The sequence below is a fragment of the Vipera berus genome (assembly GCF_964194415.1).
Source record: "Vipera berus genome assembly, chromosome: 6".
Lineage (NCBI taxonomy): Eukaryota > Metazoa > Chordata > Lepidosauria > Squamata > Viperidae > Vipera > Vipera berus.
Window position 1 is genome coordinate 81,370,818 of NC_138208.1, and position 26,076 is coordinate 81,396,893.

Here is a 26,076-nt window from a genome sequence, read left to right on the forward strand (position 1 = left end):
AGCAAAGCCAAGATTGTAGAAAGGAATCGAAAGAAAAATATGAAGAAATTATTTCCACCTATGTTTTACAGATTATAAAAATATGTTTGCATTAAACGTAATCTCATCATAGCTTTCATGTTTTTTCCCTATTATCTGCAATTTTTTTTCTAATCATCAAATCCATATGTCATTTCATTTTTTTTCTGTTCCATACAAAAAGTTCAAAAGGGGTTTTTGATTAGCTGTAAAATTAATCAATGCATGCTTAGATATTCCTCTATTTGTTCCTCCACAGTCACAATGAACGAAAAGTGACCTGCAAGCACCCAGTCACAGGACAGCCATCACAGGACAATTGCATATTTGTTGTGAATGAACAGTAAGTACGTGTTTACAAAAAGTTATACAAAAAATATTTTGAATATTTATATAGTTGTTATTGCAATGTTGTTATATAATATACAGTAATTGTTAAATAGCACTGCAGTGTTAATAATAATAATAATAATAATAATAATAATAATAATAATAATAATAATAATAATAATAATAATAATAATAATAATAATATAGTTGGAAGGAACCTTGGAAGTCATCTAGTCCAACCCCCTGCTCAGGCAGGAAACACTATACCAGGGGTCTTCAAACTTGGCCCTTTTATGACTTCTGGACTTCAACTCCCAGAATTCCTCAGCCAGGCACACCAGCTGAGGAATTCTGGGAGTTGAAGTCCACAAGTTTGAAGGCCCAAGTTTGAAGACCCCTGCTCTATATAATTTCAGACAAATGGCTGTCCAGTCTCTTCTTAAAAATCTTCCAGTGTTGGAGCATTCACCGTTTCTGGAGGCAGGTTGTTCCACTGGTAAATTGTTCTAACTATCAGGAAGTTTCTCCTTAGTTCTAGGTTTCTTCTCTCTTTGATTAGTTTTCATCCGTTGCTTCTTGTCCTGCCTTCAGGTGCTTTGGAGAATAGCTTGATTCTCTCTTCTTTGTGACAGCCCTGAGATATTGGAACACTGCTATCATGTCAACCCTCGTCCTTCTCTTCATTAAACTGGATGTACCCAATTCCAGCAACCGTTCCTTATATGTTTTAGCCTGCAGTCCCCTGATCATCTTTGTTGTTCTTCTTTGAACTCTTTCTAGAGTCTCAACATCTCAACATTTACAAAATCCCAAAGTAGTTTGTAATGGTAAAACTATTTTAGAATAAGCCAACCCATTGAAAGATAAACGTTAGTTAATGCCTGGGAAAAGGTGATTGCTAAGGACTTCTACTGTTCTACTAAATGGGGGCTTTTTTGTTGGAAACTGGCAAAAAAACTTTTCCAAAAATTATAGTTGTGTGACCACAGGATGCTGTGAACACCTTATAAATACAAACTGGTTGCCCAGCACCCAAATAGAAACATGTAACCATGGGGGTAGAATGAGGCCATTGGAACTCCAGTTATTAAGCAAGGATTATTACTATACTGTTTCATACTGCAGTTTCTGCTTTTTGTGAATATAAGTACATGTTGCTTATAGAGAAAGTAAGCCACTTATGGCCATGTTCTTGAAATAAGGTGCACCTGTGAGGGCAACATAAAGGTCAACATTTATTTAGTTCTGATATGCCTTAATGGGTGAAAAACCCAAGTTCCAGAACAATGTTTCTGATATTCCTGCTAGAAGTTGTGAGTGCTTCATCACTTTTAAGAAGAGATTGGACAGTCCCTTGTCTGAAATGTTATAGGGTTTCCTGCCTGAGCAGATGGTTGGACAAGAACACCTCCAAGGTCCCTTCCAACTCTTTTATTCTGCTATATTCTAACTTTTTCCAACTGTATTAGGCAATGAAAAGTGCATTGAGATGTTCTACAACTTGTGAAATTTAAAGAATACAATTGTCTACATCATATAACAGCATTCGTTTTTTGCTCCATCTTCTGTATCTATATTGGTGATACCTTGGTCTGTCCGAGTAATCACCAATCCATCCAACCTTTCATCCATCCCAGACTGAAATTTTCTTGTAGTTCTTACTCACAGAGTTTTCAGCCTACACCCTATTCATAGGTCACATATCAATTATTCCCCTAGCTTGATTTATCTCTTTTTTGTTTTTCTATAAGCATTTGGTTTCCTTGAATTTCCTTCTCAACTTCCTGGGACTTCCTGAATCCTCTTATTTGGTAATGATAATTTGCTGATATTGAACAAGGTTAATCTTGAAAAGGAGAAATATGATTAAATTAGACCTACTCACCTTCAAAATGGGGCTGTGACATCAGAGATTAGTTTTTGCTGCTTAAGTTGTAGAATTATACAAACCAGTCTCTCAACGACTCTACAAAGTATGGATGCCTCATGAAATGCATCACAGATTTAGCCATGTGTGATTCCTTAAGATTAGTTTATTTCTACAGTTTTTTCTAACCATGTGTTTTTTATTACTGTATTAATTCAATAATTTCATATTCAAATTTCAAGGTCTCCCAATTCCGCAACCATTGGGTGGCTTACAATGAGGTAAAAGGTAAAAAAAAACATATAAGGCAAGAAGAAAATTAACCAATAATGTGAAAAACCAAAAAAAAAATGCCTAAACCAATGGGGCTCATTCAGTCAAAGCCTGAGAACAATCAGATGTTCAGCAATTTAGTGCAATGGTTAGTCATTCAGATAATATAAGCTTGTGATTCATAAAATTGGGCAGATCAAATGGACTCATTTTTGGCAGCCCTTTTGTTTCTTTTTTAGCACTGTAGACCTGAGAAGTTTTCAGGTATGGAATTAGTAAAGTAGGAGATACTTTGCATTACCTGTTGAGAATCTACTCTAGGATGTTCCAGAGAGGCATGTTTTACATAGTCATTATTGTTTTGCATCAACATTTGCTGGGAATCTGGACAGGTAACATATTCAGACTCTTATTAAAATCAATTAAAGGTGTTTTTCTTTTAGTCTTGAGTCCCCGGCAGGTTCCGATGTAATTGAATATTCTGTTTTCAGGACGGCAGCAGCTATGACTTCAGAAGAAAAGAAAGAACGACCATTAAACATGGTGTCTGAAGCTGCACACTATAATTTGACATCAGATTACACGGCACATCCGATGAGTCCTCTGGGCAGAGTAAGTTATTGTATTCGATATGCATTATTCATTAGTAGAAAATTATTGAACTAGTAAGCCTAACGTGGTGTGGAGGCACAATTACGTAGAGATTGTAAGGCAATCGATCTTCGTTTGGAAGTTAAAAAATTTAAACAGCTTTTTTAGATCCACAGGTCTGTTTATTGGGGTTTTATTTTTATAAAGTGTTATGTATTGTTTTCTGTGGGAAAAACGTCTCTCAATAAAGTGCTAATAAAAATTAAGTTACGGTACATAGTGTGCGTATGTGTGTGTTTAAAATCCATCATAAATAATACTAATATTGTATTACTCGTGCCGTTTTTTTAAAAAAAATTATAAACAACTTTATTATTAAAATCCAGTAAACAAATACTAGGACTGTGAAGCAGTTCACTTCTGGGAATAGATGTATTTGGCTGGGTTTCAGGCCTCCCCTGAAGCACCTTTTGGCTTTCAGATCTAAAGCACTGCACAACCTTAATAAGTGTGGCTAAAATGAATTCCTTTCTTATTTTAAAAAGTCACAGAGAAGAGATAATCCTTTAATGGTTTTCTAATAAGCTATAATCATGATCCCAGTTGGTGGCCCATAGGGTAGTCCTTACTAAAAAGCTCCTGAAAGCAGCCTCAATGCAGCCTACCCACTGAGGCTAAGAGGTAGGAAAAATAAGCCCTCCTGGATAACTTTATGAGATAGAACAGAACAACACACAGCAGTTTTTGCTAGAACGAACCGTGCTATATTTTTGAGTTATTTATCCATACGGTAGAAGATGTCTGAAGAGGTTTTATCCTATGTTAAATCGCTACTCTGAAGTGCAAAGTTAATTAAAAAAAAGAAGGGGGGAAAAAAAGGAACAGATTATCCAGTTCCTGAGTTGGCTTTTCTCACTCATTTGTTCTTACAGTTTCTTTCTATTTTTTTTATACTGTATTCAGTTTTTTGGATTTCAGCCAAATACTTCCGATGTTGGAAGGGAATGAAAAAGAAGGAAAGCATTACCCATTTTTCTCTTCCAACTTTTTTTCTTAAAATGTAATTTTTGCTCAAGACATTAATTGCAGCTCTTCAAGAAACCTTACCTTACAAATTGACAATGCTTTTCTATTAAGTGTGGTCAAAGTAAAAAAAAAGTCATTTTGTTCTTCAATGTGGGCATCTACATCACACACACACACACACACATACACACACACATACATACACACATATACACACACACACACACACAGAGACAGAGACATAACAAGGTGGGCGAACATTTTCATTCTGCCTACTCTTTCTCTCCTCTATGTCCTACAGAATAAATAATTCATCTTCAACCATTTCTGTTAATTATCATGCATATTGCTAAATATTATAAATTGTCTCCCTTACCTTCTTCCTGGTTTCATTAAGTGTCTCAACCCCTGAAACATAGAAACTCTGTACCAGAGATGGTGCAACTTTTAGATCGGCATATCAATTCAGAAAATGCCTTACTTGTTTCTATTGGTATGTCACCCCACACCCACAAATAAAAGAGAAACAATTCTTTGCATATTGATTTATTTGGAAAAAAAATACAATCCAATCATTTATCTTGCTATGTATTATATAAAGAAATGCTGAATAATTACAGGGTGTTTTTTTCCATGTCCACCAAAGTGCTTCCATAGTGAAAGGATTTGCTGGTAATATCACCATTGCCTGTGGTGGGTGGAACGCCCAGTTGGGGCCCCTTTTGTGTCCCTGTGAAGTTGCTCACCGAAGTGGTACCTGTTAATCTACTCGCGGTTGCCTGCTTTTGAACTGCTGGGTCGGCAGGAGCTGAACAGGAGCTCACCCCACCCTTCGGGTCTCAAACACAAGCCTGCCGATTGGCAGCCACCGTTCTAACCTTATGAGCCACCACACTCTTATTACAAAAATGAAATAAAAGCAAAACAAGCTCATTTTCAGAAACGTTGGAGATTGCATGGGAGCACAGGGCATGCATTTGAGAATAGCTGTTGGGTGTTGGTAAATGTTGGCGTGTCACCTTTGACATGTGTCCTAGGCTCACCATCCTATGCTGTACTTCTGGATTTTTTCTAAGCTGCAGGCAGAAACAGCATACTGAAAATGTCTGGCCGAAAGAAATGATAGTAGCTAAGAAAACAGGATTTGGAGAGAAAAGATCAACCTCAGAGACCTTGAACAAAATGTTCTGGCAAGAATACCAGCAGACTCTGGTATAGCTTGAGGCTTCTCTACTGTGTCTTGCATAATTCAATTATTTTGAACAATCAAGAGCAACAAGAAACCAATGTCAATTAGGAATGAGTACTCATTAATAGTTCTGATGTTAAAATGGCTCAGCTCACTATTTAATCCACACTGCATGTTTAAAGAAGCTTAACAGCACCAATGTTCTGTGCAACAATCTAGTCTGTAACTGAAACAATTAAATGTTCTTTTACTGTTATCCCAATAACTCTTCCTTCACGTTCTGCTGTGGCTTCTTTCCCTTTACTGAATTTTTGAGTATAAAGATCGCTGGAGCAGGAATGTGTCTGCTTGTGATTTATAAAGTGTGCTCTCTGTACAGATGGAGTAATTATAAACTAATGACATTAGAGAGTCACTTTCATGGCTGAAAATGTCCACGTGAGAATTATTAATACTTTTATTAAGCACACAGGTTTATTAGTACAAGGGCTTTCCTGTCAGCATATGCATCTTTTCTGGACTCCATTTATTTTATTTATTTATTTATTTATTTATTTATTTAATTTGTATACCGCCCTTCTCCCGAAGGACTCAGGGCGGTGAACAGGGCCATAAATACCAAAATAACCAAAATACAAAATTAAAAACAATTTAAAACTTAGTGCCCAAATGTAAAAATAAATTATATTAAAACAATAATTAAAACCCAAACCCTTCAGACCAGGCCAGCTTGTTCAAACAAATAGGTTTTTAGATCACGTCGGAAGGAGCGAAGGTCGGGAGCCATCCGGAGCTCAACCGGTAAACGGTTCCAAAGGTCAGGCGCACCCACAGAGAACGCCCTCCCCCTGGGAGCCACCAGACGGCATTCTCCGACCGGTGGCACCCTAAGGAGGCCCTCTCTGTGGGAGCGCACTGGGCGGAGGGAAGTTGATGCCGGCCGCAGGTGCTCCCTAAGGTATTTGGAAGAACCTTGTTGCAATATGATAGCTGGGTGGAAACAAGTAGATACTCGTTAAGTCTTATAAATACACATTTGGAAAGAGTCAGTTTGCATGGTTACTAATTTCTATATACACTGTACATTATATCATTACTTGCTGCTATTACTAAAAACACATTGACTTGCATGGCTAAAGAAGCATTAATATTACCTTCCATTCTTCGGGAGTTTGGCTGTATGCTAATTAAGTACAACAATATGAGGTCAACAGCTGTCACTTCTTTAGCTAGTGTTAGTCTTCATACGAGTTCTTCCGAAGAACCTAGGACGAGCATAGTGAAAACTGGGACAAAGATAGGAATATATACCATCCCATAGTGCTTTATACAGCACTTTCTGGACAGTTTACAGTGTCAATATATTGACCCCAACAATCTGGGACATCATTTTACCAACCTCAGAAAAATGGAAGGCTGAGTCAACTTCAGGCTCTGTCAGGATCAAACTCCAGGCCGTGGGCAGAGTTTGCCTACAATACAGCACTTTAGCCACTGTACCACCAATGCCCTGATGATGTTACCTTGTTTGGGTAATGAATGTCTTCAAGAACTTTAGTTTGCGTGGAGGATCCTGTTCTCTGTGTCTCTTGACAAGTTTTAGCCCAGGCATCACTGGCATTACTTGACTGAAACAGGAGTGGGCAGTCTATGGCCTCAGCTTTGCAACCTATTGCACGTTCAACCGGCAGTGGTTAAAAATTAGGAACGCGGTTTTCCACCAATTTTGAGATGGGAAACCCATGGAAGCTGTAATGCAATCCTGTAAAATTTGTTGTGGACAATTTGAAAAGCAAAGTCCTAGAATACTGGCCCATATTTCTGCTATTGGAGATGGGCAGCATAAAAATGTAATAAATAAACAAAGAAAGATCCCATTGTCCATCATTGTTCCACCTACTGCAGCCTTTTCCCCGCCAAAAATGCAAATGGAAGTCCCTGGTTTTCAAGAGGTTGCCCATTAAATTAGGGTTTAATTTGTTTTCAATATCTGTATTTGTGCATTCTATTATTTATGTCACTGTTCACCGCCCTGAGTCCTTAGGGAGAAGGGTGGTATACAAATCAAATAAATAAATAAATAAATAAATTGTGAGGGAAAACAATAGTGCTAGCTTTCTACTCTTCCTTTCTGTAGGAAAACAGCTGCATTTTTAATCTTTGTGGTCATGCACATTCTCTGTTACTCATGAATAAAAGTGACAACATTCATTTTGCTATCTCTCATGACGAGAGGATAGTGCCACCACAACAGTAGAGTAGACCAAGCATCAATGCGTAGCCTACAACTGAGGTGTAACCAAGTGGGAATCATTTTCATTAGTTCGTCAGAATTTAAATCTCATCATGTTGATGCGATATGGCAACAGTTATAATTAAACAAAGAATAAAATGGTGAGAGAAGGTTACGGTGAGTGCCTTACAATGGCTAGTCGTATTAAGCTCCCTTTGGTCTTAATCAGAAAGATTTATGAAGGTGGTATCCAGAGTAATTATTCTGCTCATTATGCAATGATGTGTTCACATGAAGTACAGCCAAAATTAGGAAAGTCGCTTTGAAATCTGGAAAAAACTAAAACAGTCTTGCAGCTGTAAAGAACCTCAGGTTAGAATGCAGTGAAGCTGGTCTGTCTTTCCTGACATAAGAAAAATCAATTTGAAATCAATTTTAGTTTACCAATTTTTGTCCTGAATTTCTTTCTTACTGAACTATGTTGTTTGACTGAATCTCAACCCTGAGTTAGCTACTCAATATCTTCAGTGGTCAACTGACAAAGCCGTGTGAGACTTTTCACTTTACCATCCTCTGAGCCCAAACCAACTCATTCTGATTCAGCTATGCAATCTGTGTGAATGCATTAAACCCTTAATTGGCAGGAAGACTTTTGAAATGTAGAAAACATTTCTTCAAGTAGGTTGAAGGAAAATTTATTATTTCCAGGTTAGCATGGGCAAAGAAGCATTTCGGTAATTGTATAGATTGGTGGAACCTGATCTCCATTTGCTCCAGTTAGCCTAGCATAGAAAGGATTTGTGTTGTGGCATAAGTTTTTTTTCCCCTTCCTCCCCTATGATTGTGGGTGGAAAAGGGCTTGGATTAGTTTTTTGCAATTCTTCAGAAACTTTACATAAGAAGAACTTAGTTGATCCATATTGTCATGGAAAAAAAAGAAGAAGAACGGCTACAGAAAAGTGTTTGAAATTTAAAATTGATCCGACATGTTTCAAGTTAGAGTATTTAAATCAGGGGTCTTCAAACTTGGCCCTTTTATGACTTGTGGACATCGACTCCCAGAATTCCTCAGCCAGGCTGGCTGAAGAATCCTGGGAGTCGAAGTCCACAAGTCATAAAAGGGCCAGGTTTGAAGACCCCTGATTTAAATTTTTGTTATAGTATTCCTATAACCATTTTGTTATTATAACTATTTGTTATACTTCATTATTTTGTTTTCATTTTCTCTCAATTTGATACAAAACTTAAAAAGAATTTTTTTAAAAAGGGAACCTCTTCATTGATAGTTTAAAAAGTTTAAAAAGAGGGTTTTTTAAAAGAAAAAATATCTTAACAGTTACTTTTTGGATCCACTATTTAAAAGGATCCTTTTGTATTCTTGTTTTTCCCCTTTTTAAACTGTTTTGCCATTCAGATAAGAATAGCATTATGGAATGAGCACATTAGTCAATTATTCAATCAGGTATTTGTCTGCCACTATAATTGCTAAGAGTTTTTGGGCTTTGTATCCCCCATATCCTTTGACTTCAACAAAATTGGTTGCAGTTGCAGCAAATCCAAGTTTAGCCACATGGGAAGGGCCATATGTTTCCCACCTCTGCAGTACAAGAAAGTCTTATGAAATTTGATGCCTTTATTTTCTATGCCAGAATAGAACTGTTGTCCTGGAATTAACCTCAAGCTTTATTTTCATTTTTCCAATGGCAAATATCTAAATATTCCTAATATACATATATTCTCATGTATAAGCCCACCTGTCAAGCATAAAGGATCATGACATTACGTGAACTTGCAGCTAAGATTTGTTGCTCAAGCCTATACACAAGAATCTAGTCAACTAAAGTTCAGTACTAAATTGGCACCAGATAACAGTAAATGGAGCTCAGAAGGGGTTGATCTTAGACTATTTGTGGGAACGTAATGACTGAAGGCTGATGACTCACTTAACTCCGCTTCCCAGTTCTGCTTGCTGCTCTTCTGCATTAGCAATGGATAAGGCAACCAGCAAATTTTTAACCCAAATCCCATGAAAAATGCACCACCTGTGGATAAGCCAACCCACATTTTTCATGGTACTGAGGTTAAAAATGTGAGAGTCTGCTTAACTTCAGATGGGTTTATATGAAGTATGAGGGGTGCGATGGCTCAGCGGTTAAAAGATGCTGAGCTTGTCAGTGGGAAAGCTGACAGCCCACGTTTGAGACCTGAGTGCCGCACAACAGGGTGAGCTCCCATTCCTTGTCCCAGCTCCTGCCCACCTATTTGAAAGCATGCAAATGCGAGTAGATTAATAGGTACCACTTTGGTGGGAAGGTAATAGCGTTCCGTATGCCTTTGGCATTCAGCCATGCTCACATGATCAAGGAAAATATCTGTGGACAACAGTGGCTCCCTTGGCCAAGAAACCGAGATGAGCACCATGCCTCTAGCCCAGGGGTAGACAACCTTGGCTCTTTTATGACTGGTGGACTTCAACTCCCAGAATTCCTGAGCCAGCCATGCTGAGAGGAAAGGGCGAGGTTTCCATGCTTAGCCATGCTGGCTCATGAATTCTGGGAGTTGAAGTCCACAAGTCATAAAAGAGCCAAGGTTGCCTGCCCCTGCCCTAGAGTCAGACACGACTGGAAGGGAAACCTTTACCTTATGTACAATAAATATGGGTAGTTTACAAAAGTCTTACCATATACTGTGAATAAGCCGAATCTGACTTTTGGGATGCATTTCAGCACCTAAAATTCTTGTCTTATCGATGAATCTATACAGTACCAAAAGATAAAGCACAAAAAAACCACTGGATAAATACAGTGAATAATGTAAAGATATTTTTTAATGCCCTGATCTATCCTGGAATTTAGGAAAGCATCTTTATGTTGAGGGCCAGTTTTAAAACTGGCTCTCAGTGGGAAGATGCCTTGTTTAAATTGCTGGCAAACTATAGGTATTCTTTTTTAAAAAAGAAATATATTGCTACTGGTTTCATACATCTTCTAATCAGATTTCAAAGTCTGGATTTTCTTTTTTTATTCCTAATCACATAATTGTTAGCAGATTCATGCTGAGGTTATATTGCAGAAATTTTTCTGTAAACGTCACGTTTTTCAGTCATTAAATGTAATGCATAAATGAACAAATATGTTTTTTATTTCTGTCAAACTATATTTACAGCAGTAAATTTCATTTGTTTTATTAGATTAAAATATAACAACCAACCACGAAGAATGCAAGGTGTACATTAGCTTTAACTAAGTTAATGATTTGAAGACAATGGGAAGTACTTCGAATGGCACTGCTACCTTATTAGATGGAAACAAACTTAACAATATATTGTTTTATTTAAATGTAACATATTCACAATTGTTGATAAAATATGACTTAATTATAAAGATTCACTTGTTCCTTGTACAAAAGGGAGTGACTGCTATTCAGAGTCCACCAACAGCTGGTTTCATTGTCACAATTATTTTATTCATTCGTTTTTAGCAGCCTCTGCAGAATGTTGAAAAAGAGAAAAGGGCGTCAGCACTGCTCTTTTACACTTTCCTCTTTAATGAGCAGGCCTGTCTGGCCACATCATTTTAACTTTAAGACCCGCTGCAAGAAATGGTTTGCCTAGCTATTCCGCCATGGACCATATGTCATAGAAATATCCACATTAGTTATAAAAATTAATGGAGCTTTACAATTCAGAAGGCAGTACAGTTGTTCAGTGTAATAAGAAGGCAAAATATAACCCAATGTGGTTATTTGTTAAAGGGATTAAACAATTAACTTCATATATGTCATTGATCCAACTATGTGTATAATTTTCTTGATTAATTCTCCTTAGCTCTTCAGAATGATACCCAAGGAAAATAAATAGTGATACCTGTTAGGTCAGGGCTTTTCAACTTTTTCACCCATTGTACCACTTTTAGGATATGGCAGCATCCAAGTACCACCAGTCGCCTAGCAAGGTGTCAAAAACTTGATGACCAAAAAAAAAAAAAGGAAAAAAGTGATGAAGTACAGGTAGTCCTCGACTTACAACAGTTTGCTTAGTGACTGTTTGAAGTTACAATGGCACTGAAAAAAGTGTCCCCCCAGCCACAGCTGAGCAAGACACCTGCCCGCCTGCCTGGCAGCGCTCTTCCTCCTGTCCGAGGTTTTCATTGTTGTGAGCATTTCTGTTGAGGATTAGCAGTGGGGGTGGGGCAGGGGGTGTTTGGTGATTGCAGCAGGTTTTGGTCACTTCACATGACCCTGTGACACTGTGACCATCATAAATATGAATCAGTTGCCAAGCATCTGAATGTAAATCACAAGACCCTGGAGATGCTGCAACATTCCAGCTGATCGGCGCTTCAGGATCATTGCCAAGCTCCAGCTGGATCCTGGCGCTTCCACTGAGCCCTGACAGCCCTGCAGCTCCAGCCGTCTCTCACTCAGGCTTGTGCAGTGCTGCCACCGGTTCAGCTCATTCCCCTCCCCCGCTACCACTTTTTTAGGATGGTTGCGTACCACCTGCCAGGTTTGAATGTATCGCAGGTGGTACCCATACCACTGGTTGAAAAGCCCTGTGTTAGGCTAACATTATTCTGATAATGAAGAATTATTATTTTTTAAATGTCAAATGGGAAATCCTGGGTATATTTGAAGCAATTCAATTTTAACTTTACATTCTGAGAGGAAAGAATTCAGAAATAGGGCACTAGAATGTTGATTTCATGTGGAATTAATGTGGATGTTATGGTCATTTACAAGTTTCTAACTGTATTTCTTACTCTTGGGCCAACCTAAAACAGCCTGATTCTTTTTTCTTTCTCTGTTTTACAGGCAAACGTTTAAACTTAAAATAAAAGGTGTAGTGATATTTGAATTCCTTTTCTTGCTCAAATATCTACATGCCCATGGAGCCCAGCTTTCCATTCCAATTAATACTTTAACAACAAATATTAAATAAAAAATCAGATGCCTTCTACCATTTTTAGCTGAAAGTACATTGATATATCAGACATTCTGCGCTGCACTTTTCGTGGGATCTATAAGTCTGCATTTAAATCTCAAAAAGACCACAATTGCCTTGCAAGATCTGATTTTTCTGAATCAAGTCAATTCATATCTATGATACTTGTGATAATAGAAGTGGGTTTTATAAGGTGCTGTTCCCCATCTTAGCATTACACTGTAAATTGGCAAAGGACCATTGATGAAAGCCCTTGATTCAGGGTGATTTGAGCACCATCATCTTAATTGACAACACAAAATTGCTGTACTTGCTGAGAAAACTATAAGCAAAAAAAAAGCAATTGCTTAGTTACCTAGTAAGCACAATCACTCAGTTAACCTAAAGGGTTTACTGTGTGGAAGAATCTTGGCAAAGTAAGATATAACTAAGTTAGCAATATTAGCTCATTTTGGTCATGATTTGGCTTTCTGGCTAACATTTCTTTCGATTTTAGTGATTCTTTTCTCTGTCCTGTTCCCAATATTCTTGCTAAAACTTATATTCTTGTTAAAATGCTTGGGAGTAGAGTTTCTTCCTTTGCTGAAAGCTTCAAGAAAACATAAGTCAGCAAAACCTCCGAAATAGCTATTGATTTACCTGGGAAAAATAATGTAACTTCTTAATAAGTCCTAAGGGAAGCATGTGATCCAAATAAGGCTTTTCTCTCTGAGGTAGCTCTACATGTGCTATACGTACTAAATATTGATAATTTATTTTTATTTTATTTTTAGACATCACGCTCCTCAAAAAAGGTCCATAATTTTGGAAAGAGGTCAAATTCAATAAAAAGAAATCCTAATGCTCCTGTCGTCAGGCGAGGCTGGCTGTATAAACAGGTATTGTCTATCTGGAGGGGAAGGGGTTGGAGGGGGTGTTACATAACAGTCACCTGAAATGTAGCATTGCAATTATGAGATAGGAAAAGTCCAGACTCCCAGCTTTGTTCTACATTATATGAGGAAGGTAATCTGCTAATGGTATCTGCTGGAGAAGCCACAAACTTGCAGATGTGTGATTTTGCTTTCTGTTATTTTTGCCAGAAGGAAATTGGAAAACTATACTAGCTGGTGAAACATAACTACTGCAAAATGACAGTGCACTAGATAAAACTTTGCTCAATTATTTGGATTTGATTTATTCCCCCAAATAGGGCCACATCTGTTAGAGATTCTGTTTGTATTGTACAATGTTATATTGTAAACCTTTCTCAAAAGCAGATGCAATATAAATCATTTTGGGTTTAATTCACCTTTGCAGTTCTACCATACAAAAAACTGTAGCACCTCCATTTTTTGCCTTTTACTTTGTATGCATGCAGAAAAGATGTAATTCATATCCCAAAGTGAGTACTGAAGTTTGAGCTAAAGTGGTAATTTATTAGTACCATATATCTTATTTACTTAATTTGGCTTATGTAATCCAGATATTTAGCATATTAGATAACCTTTATTGTCATTTTTCCTGTGGGCACAACGGCACACATTAAAAATGAAATTTAGTTGCTTGCTCTCAAATGTTAATTACTTACATAACACACATTTAAAACATACTATATACAACATACGTATAGACCTACACCCTTACATATAAGTAACATATAAATATTAATACTGTAATCTGTAATATTTATATTGTAATCCAGATATTTAGCATATTTATTTACTAATAAAATATGTCTCTGGGCCAAGAGTAGTATTTCATAAACTTTTGCTTTACTTGTGACAAGGTTTTGCCGCTGTGGCAATTGCCACTCTTAAAATCCAATGTGGAATAAGTTGAACCTTAGCCAGCCACAAGAGATTATGTCAGTGTCAAAGTCACCTTGCTGACTTTAAGATGGGTAGACTTCAACTCCCAGATTTTACCAGCCAGCTTTGTTGTTGTTTTCTTGTTTTCATGTATCATCTACCATTCTTTCTGTGCCATTGGAGTCTTTATTTCTCAGAAGTTCTAAAGTGTTTAGCATTGTCCTGTTTCACTCTAGGTACTGAGACCCATTCTCTTAAGCTTAAAAGTGGAAGATTCAAAGATTCAAAGATAAATTGCTTTTGCTGCTGATACGAATGGTGTTCTTATAGAGACAAAGATTGACTCCTTCAGAATCTAGTTACATTGATATGTTGGCCCCTGGGAGTTTAAACCTCATGTCCTTTATACTGAATTGAGTGTTTGCTGTCCATTTCATGTCCCCTGATGTTGAAGGCACCTACTTTATGTTTGGAAAACAATCTTTTCTAGTCTTGGACTGTTCACTTCCATTCTTCAGCCATCAGAGAGGTTCTCAATCTGAGCATAGGTTTACAACTCAATGAAATGGGGTGTGTGTGAGGATGACAGGATGAAAACAACACCCTTCACCTGTAACTAGATATCTAGATGACAAGTAATGATTATTGGGATACAAAGAAAAGGTAGATATGGGGTGGTGGTGTTATCATGTCTTTTCTCATAACAATTTCCCAACCACATTTGAAAACATTGTGTGTTCAGAAGTAGAGCTTTATGACTCAGGAAGAAGGCATGTTTAGTTGAGCATTGTTTGCACGCAAGTCAGAAAGGTGAGTTGGGAACATTTCCAGGGTATAAAGTTAATATTGGTTGCCTTGGCAACTCTTATACATACATCTTTTGATTCAGGACTCAGATGTCAGGCAGTGTGGGATTTTATTTGCGATGATAAACATTTAATGGTTTAATTGCACCAATATGTAATAACCCAGGATATTCCAGAATTATAGAAAGATTCTGATTTTGGTAATGTGCTAAAGCTCTTGCACTTCCCATCTCTTAGGATTCTGTATTTCATTATCTACAGGATAGTACCGGCATGAAGCTCTGGAAGAAGCGATGGTTTGTTCTTTCTGATCTCTGTCTCTTCTACTATCGAGGTAAGTCTTTTCAATGGTTCTAAGCAAGGGGGTTAAGCTGTACTTCCAAAATATATTATGTTATCTTTAAAAAAAAATAAAAGATGACGACTTTGGAACAAGTAATGGTCATTCTGCCCTTCTGTTGATATAAAAATAAAAGTGCTGATTTGAGCAGTACCCTTAATTTGTTCCATGGGAAATTAATGGTCACAGTTCTAACCTTGCGCTATCTGGGTCAGAACAAACTCTGTCTTTTTGTCTTGTGTGTCCCCTGACCTATATCACAAGCTGTGTTATTGTTGCTCTGTAAATGCAATATCAGAAGCAGCAGTAAACGTTGGTAAGCTCACAATCTTCGTATAAAATAGATCAAGTACTTCTGTTCTGTACTCCTGATTTTAAATATTCTGCTGTTGTTTCTTTCTCCGATTGATCTGATATACTGCTACAGGTTCTTCATGAATACAAAATTTGCACTTGTGCTGCAGTATATTCAGAATAATCTAGAGCAGTGTTTCTCAGCCTCAGCAATTTTAAGAAGTATGGACTTTAAGCTCCCAGAATTCTCCAGCCAGCATGGGAATTTAGAAGTTGAAGTCCACACATCCTAAAATTGCTGAGGTTGAGAAGCGCTCATTTAGAATTTAGGGTGTTTGAGGGAAGCCACCATACAACTTTTGAAAAGTGGGGTACTCTCACTGTTCCTTTTAATTGTTTCATGACAGCCATAGCAGTAGTATACATATTCATCTTATGGATCTCTTTTCTTGAGTAGGCTTGTTCGTTGTGGTTTAAACAGTATAAAGAAGGGCTATCCAAACTTGGCAACTTTAAGGCTTGTAGACTTCAACTCCCAGAATTCCTCACACCCTTAGTATAACCCACTTTGTCCTAATTATGAAAACCAAAATTGTAGCATATGCTTCTTAGCATCCCATGGGCCCTTCTGATGCTTAAGTTTGCCGATCTTTCCTTTTTTTTTTTTTGCTGATAGATTAATTTTTTTTTTTTGGCACAAAATAGCAAACTGATTAAGAAGAACCTGGAAAATATAATGTAGAGGAATGAAAATCTTTCTTCAACTGCTTTCAGCTGCGAGGGAGATTTACTAGAAGCCAATAAAGGAGTTTATAAAGGGTCATATGTGAATTACTTTGGAGTTTTGACTTTGGAGTTTTGAAGCATCAAATCATTCTGTGTTGTTTCAGGCTTAATCTTAGTATCCTCAGGTAGGTAGCAGTTATTGCATTTGGATAATCCCAGGCTTAACTGAGCCAAAAGGAGCCTATTCCTTCACTGAAACACTTCAGTGCAATTCAGAGATTTCTGTATGCAATAGAGAATTCCTCTATGACTGATGCTGCAAATTTTTACACTTTTTGTCTTCAGGAAAGTAACCATTTTTTATTTTATTTTAATTCCATTTATATCCCGCCCTTCTCCGAAGACTCAGGGTGGCTTACAAGCTTAGCAGTAGCCTTCATTCTATGTATATGCCTGCTTATTAGGGCTTTCACACACACCCCAAGCGGCATTATTACAAAGTCAGCTTAATTGCCCCCAACAATCTGGGTCCTCATTTTACCTACCTCGGAAGGATGGAAGGCTGAGTCAACCTTGAGCCTGGTGGGATGCGAACCTGCACTAATTGCAGGCAGCTGGGACGCTGGGAATTATAGGTTGCTGAAAGTGCAGTGTTCTGTTAGAACGGGTCTTCAAACTTGGCCCTTTTATGACTTGTGGACTTCAACTCCCAGAATTCTTCAGCCAGGCACACTGGCTGAGGAATTCTGGGAGTTGAAGTCCACAAGTCATAAAAGGGCCAAGTTTGAAGACCCCCGTATTACTACATCTGAGCTATTTCTTTTGCTTAAAATATTGTCATTTTTGGGGGGTTTGAATGTGACCTTCTTTGTAGCCACTTCTGTCCTTAAAACCTGCATGGTTCAAATCCTGCTAGGCCTGGGTGATTTTTTTTGACGTCACATTGGTACTGATTCTTTAAATTGATGGGTTCCTATCCAAGCAAGATTAATCCTGACTTCACTTAGTTCCGAATTAAAAGGGATGGCATCACAAGACAAACAGATACAGGATAGTTTTCATTCTGATGCTCAAACCTTTTTATCACATTTTTCTTTTTTTTTTATTTAAAAAGTTTTACAATACATTTTGACTTTAATCCCCCCCTTCCCCACCCCTACCTAACCCTCCCTATCCCTCTCCCCCAATCCCTCCCCCCCCCGACTTCCCAGAGCTAAATACAGGGTATAAAATCAAAAAACAAACATAAGCACCCCTATGTTATCAGCAATAAACTATTAATTCTATCTCCCTCTAGCTCATATAAAATGAATACAAACAATATTAATATTACAAATGAAGTAAAAAAGAAAAAGAGGAAAACAGAAAAAAAGCTTTACTCAAAATAGATTTTCTTAATCCCAGTCCTTATTCATATTAATTTCAAAAAAAAAGAAAAAAAAACTTTCACCTACTATTTAGATTCTCCAACCTTTCTCTGATTTCTAAACAAATTCTCAGTTACGCGCCAAAGCGCCTATCTCTATTAACCTTAATAATCTCCAACCAAACTAAACTATGATTAAAAATAGTTCTTGCATGTATCACACCAAATGTCTCGCATTTCCAAATCATCCTTGAGTTCAAATAAAAAGAGTAAAAAAAAAGGGTTTAAGCAGTCTATTAGACAACTTGTTGTTAATTAGGAGCTTGCATACCCATTCTTAGTTCAACACATACTTTTAGTCCATAACCCTCATATACTTTTCTAACAAGCAAATAACATCAATCTTAAATTGTGTTAAATATTAAAAAAAAACTTTCTTTCTCCTCTATGATAAATTTAATCCATTGACATTCTAATTTAAAAATTTAATCACCAATCTTAACGCCCCAAAGCTTTTGGAGCACGTCTGTCATGACCTCCAAAACTTCTTTGGACCGCGCCCCTTCCACAGCTTCACTGTAAGTACACTTTGGAGATTCCATAGCTTTCTGCTGGTCTTGCTCTTGCTCTCGTCTCGCTCTTCTTAGGGCGGCACGCGTCATCCTCTGGCCTCCTACAACATCCGATAAAACTGTATCTTGATCCCCTCCAACACCATTGTCCTCTATCTGTCTATCTGCAACATCTTGAAGCTTTCCCTCGCCGTATCCCTTTACAGCTTCCAAAAATGATAGGGGGGTTGCTTTTAACACATTGCTATAAAAATCACGTGCCTGGGCCACAGTAACCAGACGATGTCTTTTACCTTCATGCGTCACCACCAGTCCAACTGGAATCTCCCATCTAAACTTAATATCACATTTCTTAAGTTCCTGTACTAGAAATGCAAAATCTTTCCTTCTCCTTAAAATCTTCAAAGGGATCTCTTTTAAAACCAAGACTTCTTGTTCAGCCACTACCAATTTAGTATCATAAGCAGCTTGAATGACTTCATCTCTAATTACTCTCTTTGTAAAATAGACCACCACATCTCTGGGTAACTTCCTCTGTCTTGCAATCCATGAATTTACACGAAAAATTTTGTCCATATTTCCCTCAATTTCAGATGCTGGCTGGCCCAATACCCCTTCCAGAGCCTCAGAAATCAGCTGCTTTAAATCTTCTTTACAATTCTCCTTTAAACCCCTGATTCTAATAGCATACTGCATCTGATGATACTGAACAAGGCTCAATTCTCCATCCATTTTATCCCTTATATTTTCATTTTCTAATACCTTTGCTTCTAATATAGAGTTCTTTTGACTGAGATCCTTCACTTTTACATCCAGCTGTTGCACACATTCAGCTACAGATTCAATCAAAGACAACATGTCCACTCTCATTGCTCTAAACTTCTCTTCCATCTTCTTCTCCAATTTCTCCATTTTCTCCTCCATTTTCTCCTCCAGCTTTTTCAACTTTTCATCCATCATGTCAGACATCAATTGTGAATGCTTTCCAAGAGCGTCTTGTAAATCCTTAAGCGTCAATGCCGGAGGAGGTGCAGGAGGAAGCAAAGCTTGCAATGAGGTCTGTTGCACCAGGGAAGACCCCGCACTCCGAAGAGCTTTAGATGTTTTAGCCGCCATCTTCCCCCACTTTCACTTATTGCGCACTTTCACTTTAAAGCTATAAAATCCATTGAGCTAGAGAGTAAAGATAAGAGTCCACATCACCTTGACCTCCTGTACCGCTCTGCCTGCATCTTGACAATCAAAAGTATTTCCTTTTGGCAGGGGTGGTTGCTAACGCCTGGCTCTGCTCCATAAATCCCGGAGCAGGGGCGCTGCGCAGCTCGGAGCAACCCAGGCTTCGGGGGGGGGCTCAATCCTTCAGCCGCCCAAACTCACAGCTCAGGCGGCCCCGGAGAGCTCAACCCCTACCTGGGGCCTCACCCCCTCCTCTTCTCCCGAGGAGGGGGCTTCAAATCCATCTAAACAGCTGATCTGCGCTGTTTACGATGGAAAAACACAGCTGCGGAGCGGGCAGCCCGAAAACGGCTGTCTTCGGCGTCGCGTCGCCACCGGAAGTCCCCCACATTTTTCATATATAACACTGAAGCACCTGTTTGATCAGAGCTACGAAAGTATCTGTATCTGTATAATAAAACTGAAACTAAAAACTGGCAGGTTCAGATAATGGTGAAGAAAAGACAATTGGAACATAAACATCTTCAAGACTGGAGTTAAAGATCATCCAGGAGATTTTTTGGTCTGTGATAAAAGTAAATGTCCATTGACCAAATGTTAAAGTGAAAGAATTAATATTCAGCTCTGGGAGACTGCAATAGAATGCAAACCAAGATTTCTCAGCAGAAATATGGCAATAATTTTAAACTGAGCTAATTCCTTTCACTTTAAAGGATTACAGAAGAACCACATTGCTCATGTTATGATCAGTTTAGAAATGCAGAGCTGTTATGTTCAGAAAGATTATAGACTGTGGGAAAAGCCAACCCATTCTGAGTAACAATTAGGCCCGCTGCAGTATTGTAATTTAATACATGGAGACTTTGGTTGAGCTAAAATTGTACTGTAATTAGGGAGATGGCTGTCAGTGGGAAAGGAAAGTCAGTTCATCCATTTCTGTCAAGGTCCAGAGACCAGGATCTGACAGTAAATCTCAATCCACTGTCTTTGCAAAGTTTTACTAATCTGCTAGTCTTGTATTCAGATGAACTCTCAGGCACGCACATGACACAAATAGATTAGAATATTTATTACAAACTAAAATAAAAGCCTTGCTTAACAGTTGATTGCTCTATGTGTAAGGGTGCAGTTCCCTTTTATACCCAAATCATAGTTTCTCCTTCCCATCTTTTTCCACACAACTCCATCTTCCACAGCAGCCATTATATCTTTTTTGAAAGCATCCTATTGCAGGGGTCTTCAAACTTGGCCCTTTTATGACTTGTGGACTTCAACTCCCAGAATTCCTCAGCCAGGCACGCTGGCTGAGGAATTCTGGGAATTGAAGTCCACAAGTCATAAAAGGGCCAAGTATGAAGACCCCTGTCTTATTATATCCATCTGCATTACTAATCTTAAGCAGGTTTAAAAGTTCTGAATATCTTTAATGCTAATTATTTGAGTATTTCCATTTTGTTTATTGGTTTTAGCCTCAACATTAAATTTATATGTTAACTTGCTAAGACCATAAATAGTCCACTTATATACCCATGGTAAAAGAATTGAAGGAGGTTGTGTTAATAACCAGATATTCTAACGTTCACTTGCAAATACTGTATTACCATAGTGGAAGGAGGAATAGAAGAATTAAAAGAGAAATTGTGCACTACAAAAATCAGTTTCTGCAACACTCGGAATGATTGGCTGGGTTGTTTCAGAATCAGAATGTTCCATGAACGTTCTGCATACCCTTTATTTTTTTATTCTGGTTTTACTTTTATTGTAAATTGCTGTAAGATTCAGTAGCTGGTAGTATAAAATGCAATAATAAAAATAAAAGCAATAATTAATGCATATTATAGGCCAGAATGAGGGGTTGTTTTTTCTATCCCAAGAAATGCAGTGAAAATAACTTGTAGATAAAACATACAACTGTTCTAAGCAACCTTTGTTACAATGGTATAGGAAACACAAATGTTTATAACCATTCTTGCAACTTTAATGTTATGTTTCAGTAAATACGTTAAGAATATGCGAAGTTCAGATTCAATAAAGCTCCTTTTTATCCTGAAGTTTCAAGGTTTTTGCTCAACTCAGTAGTAGTTTATCATTGTGGCAATGTTTTTGGTTGCTGTTTTTCTTGCATTTGCTGAAGGATAAAAGAGCAAATTCGACTTTGCTGCAGACAATAGAGCATCCTAATTGAATAAATATTTGTACCGAAGGCCTGAGATAAGAGAACCATCATTGTTTGTTTCTTAAACCTTTTCATATTCTGTGTACAAATAAAAATGCATGTAGGAGGCAAAGAAATTCATAGATGAAAGAAACTCCTATAGAGATGCTCTTTTTAATAAGATGGTGATAATGCAAACAATTTCAGAATCGATATGGTTATCCTTAATAACCACTGTAATTTACATATAATTAGAAATAAATTAGACATTTAACTGGAATAGAGTAGATCTGTTTTGAAACAGCATACAATTAAACAGGTGTTCCCATTTCCTCAGCTGAAGTATAGTGACTTACCATCAATCTTACTATCACTTTTGGAGCCAGGAAAGCAAGGTGTCCTGTAGTAGTGGCCACTGCATTGGACAATTTTCAAGCTAAGCGATCCGATTCAGAAGGTGGAGAATTTCCAGGCCTTCATGGGGATAGAGCAGTGGTGGCAAACCTATGGCACGCGTGCCAGAGGCAGCACTCAGAGCCCTCTCTGTAGGCACATGCGCTGTTGCCCCAGCCTCACCTCCCCCCACAGCCCCCTTCTCACCAGCAGCCCCCCCCGGAGGAGAGTCGCCCCTGGGCACGGCCCACAGAGAGCAGCGCAGCCAAGGACATGGCAGCCGGGCAGCAGGAACAAGACTCCACCCTCACACCCCATTACGTGCAGATGATGCTGTGCGGAGGGTTTGGCTGCCATGGCACTGCTGGGCCACCATGGCGATCTGCGGTGGGCTATGGAGGCAGTGGTTGGCCCTGCGGGTGGGCGGGGCAGGGGCAGTGTGGTGGGCAGGGGGAGTTGGGCACTCGGTCTCTAAAAGGTTCGCCATCACTGGGATAGAGAATTTCAAAGTGGTGCTTATTTTTAGCAGAAGGAGAAAGTATTCATAGCAGGGAGTGTATGATAATGTTAGAAAATAGATAAGTTTTATTCCCATGTTGCATATTAGAGACTGAGGATCAGAAAGCACCCTGAACTGAAATTTGAATTAAGACTTTCAAAGTTCTTGTTTTATACTCACTGAGGCAGGTGTGCTGCTTCCAGCTAGCAAAATCTTAATTAAATGCAAACCATGATGAGGCATTTGTTTTATCTTGGTTGATATAAGAATTAAACACTGTTTTTAAGTTGTGTAGACTGCCACAACGTTCAGTTATCTTGGTTGTCTTGTGGGCATCATAAAGATTTGTGGGGAGTTCCATACAGAAGCCACACATGCAGATCCCACTCACAGTCTGGCATGAGGCCTGTCGTTCGGTGTTCAGTGATGTAAATCCATTTGGCACATAAAGTGGGAGTTAACATGTTCCATCCACAGACAAATGTGTTTATTTTGCAGTGTGGTGCTTAAGACGTTGGCCATCCTCAGCCATGGAAGCTCATTGAATGACTTTACTCTTCTATCTCTCTCTCATCCCAACTCGCCTTATAGCATGGATGTTGTAGGGAAGAATAGGAGAAGGGAATCCTATGTCCCCAGTCTTGAGCTGCTAAGATGCGCCCCAATATTTATCATTGCATCATATTGATTCTCTTGATTCTCGGGAATCACGTGTACCCTTTAACAATGCAAACATAATTTCAGATGACTACTTTCATTTATTGCCTGCGTTCAAATGTAATAGAACTGCTGTAAAAAAAGGAAACAAATTAGTGAAAAATTGAGCAAGACAATTTGTGGATGGATGGAGGAAAGGATAATGGATGGGTGGGTGGGACGGATAGACAGACAGACAGACAATATTCCAGCATAGTATTGTTTCTCTAGATCGGGGGGAACTCAACCCCCAGTCCGAGGACCAGCACCGGTCCGCGGCATGCCAGAAACCGGGTTGCGCAAACAAGCAAAGCAGGAAGTGGGATGCAGGCAGAATGCGAAACCACCACGCCCCCGTTGGTCCATGGAAAAACCTCTCTCCACAGAACCGGTCCCTGGTGCCCAAAGGTTTAGGGGCCGCTGCTCTACTTTATTCAGTGCTTGTTCCTTCATGAGTACTAACACACTGAAATATCTACATATATTCTTTGCATCCAAAGGGGTGTTTAATTAAAACTGACTTGTGCTTTTTTTTAAATTCCAGAATATTTATGTTGTGGCGTTAATAACCTTCTTTGAAGCCTGCCTGTTTCTTTTGAGAGAAAAAAACACAGCATTATTTTATTTCAGAGCTGCATTAAAAACAGCCATAGGATACCTTCCCTGAGTGCTCAACAACGTGGAGATATATGCTTTGTTTGGGGCCAGGCAGACACTGATTGAAAAGCAGTTGCAGAATTCAGTCTAGTCTTTAGCAGGAATATGAACTGGCAGGAGCAGGATGGTCTTTATATACCCGAGAGTAAAGCTTTGCTATGCTTTGGATTCAGTTGAGAAAAAATGTGTTGGAACACACAGAATGCCAATGGAGCTGTGGTATTAATTAATAATTAATTAAAATAATTAATGTATTAAAGCTACTGCGCCTGGATCCAGGATTGGGCTGCTACAATGGAAGTCTCTTATTCTTTTGTGTTAATGAGTTGCAGACAAATGCTTTATTCCCATAAATTCCAAGGATGCCTTCCAAACTGTATATGAAACACTGCATAGCTGAATTACAGAGTCCTCTCTACTCAAGAGGCATCCCTTACCTTAACACTGTCTTTAAAATAACAGGCCTTTAATTCAGGTCTTTTATTTAATCTTCCCTATCCGTTTAGTCAAATAATAATCTTGATGGTTGGGGGAAAATATTTATGACGACCTGTCAAAAGAATCAGTCAGTGGCTCTGAGATGATCTCTGTTGGGACGGAGGGAAGGAAGGAGGTAACAGGACACATAGAGGTGGCTGGCAACCTAGGGTTTGCAGTTGGGTTTCTAGCTGATTCTTTATTCTTTTTCACTGCTGGAAGAAATGGCATAGTTTAATGGAGATTTATAGCCCCAGGAGTCCTTTCAAATTGTTTTCCTATTCACATTCCGTAGAACAGGGGTGTCAAACTGGCAGCCTGCGGTCCAGATGCGTCACTGCATATGCAAGCCACGCCCACCCCAGCTTCACAAAGGCAAAAAACATCATGATACATCATCTGACGCAATCAAGTTTGACACCTGTGCTGTAGAAGGAGTGGCAGAATCTGAGGGTAGAGTTAAAAGAGGGATCAGTCTAGAATCCCTGCATAGTCACAAGTGAACTAAGTCCAACCTCCCTTGAATTCCTTATCCAATTCCAAGGAGATGCAGTTGAGAATATTCTTGTACATTGGCATGAATAGCAATAAATCGGTTTAATTGGACCTTCATGTGTGGACCTATCTTTTGCACCTGACACATTCTTTCTCCAGTAACTTCTTTAGCCGCAATCATCATCGTTCTGTGTACCCATGCCTACACAAACACACACATTCGTCTCTAGAAGATAAGCGGAGAGCCGGACAGAGTTAGCTGTTTATCAGATTCTACTCTAAAAGCATCATTACTTGTCATCTCTAAGAATCTGTTGTGAAAACAGATGGTGGTTACAAAAGGAAAAGAACAAGCGAAATTGCCAAATATAAAAGATTCAGGTTCCAAAAGCTGTAGGGAAGATGTATGTGCATTTTTTTTTCTTATACTGCATGATAATTTCCTTCTTTTCTCAATTATTTTTCTACATTTTCTAGATGAAAAAGAAGAAGGAATATTAGGGAGTATTCTTCTTCCAAGCTTTCAGATAGCCATGCTTTCTTCTGAAGATCATATCAACCGCAAATATGCATTTAAGGTGAGAATATCCTTCAACTTCGCATTTGTGGTGTTTTGTATATCAGTGGAGTGTAATTGTGAACACATGAGTCACAGAAAGGGCCTCAGAACAGTTTCTGAAACAAAATGCACACAGACATTTTCTTCCTTGTTTCATTAAATCGGAATGCGTGTGTTTGCTTTCCGTTCTAACCAACTAAGGAATAATTTGATTTGATTGTAATCCTCCTGCAACTTCAGCATAAGACTTTTATAGTTTGCTCAGGAAATAAATGCATTTTATGCAAACAATTTGCTTACTCAATAAAGCACAATTAGTGGGATCTGTAACATATTAAACTGAAATTCATTTCAACCCAGCACAACATGTGAGCATTGCCTTTTTGTGTTTTTAATACCTGTCAGAGATTCTAATTAGCATTGTCTTTGCAAGCTAGTTACTTCCTCTTCCTGCTCCATATAGTTTCCTCATCCAATTTCTTTTTAATGAAGTTAGTCTTTTCCCACACCCATAACTCCTGAAGCTGTTAACCCTTGGATAAATCTCCTGTAGAGAGAAATCTTGCCAAACTAAAGCAGACTACTTGTATCATTAAGAATATACAG

General features: G+C 38.4%; 1 protein-coding gene across 10 annotated transcripts in view; it reads left to right on the forward strand.

The window, feature by feature from the left end:
* Nucleotides 1-26,076, forward strand: part of PLEKHA5 (pleckstrin homology domain containing A5) — a 201,445-nt gene that overhangs the window by 99,389 nt on the left and 75,980 nt on the right. For all 10 annotated transcript variants that reach the window (XM_081331228.1, XM_081331230.1, XM_081331224.1 and 7 more), the window contains exons 4-8: nucleotides 278-361; nucleotides 2,980-3,100; nucleotides 13,243-13,347; nucleotides 15,327-15,399; nucleotides 25,389-25,489. In XM_081331228.1, coding sequence (XP_081187354.1) covers nucleotides 278-361; nucleotides 2,980-3,100; nucleotides 13,243-13,347; nucleotides 15,327-15,399; nucleotides 25,389-25,489 — 484 coding nt within the window. The remainder of the gene's footprint in view (nucleotides 1-277; nucleotides 362-2,979; nucleotides 3,101-13,242; nucleotides 13,348-15,326; nucleotides 15,400-25,388; nucleotides 25,490-26,076) is intronic.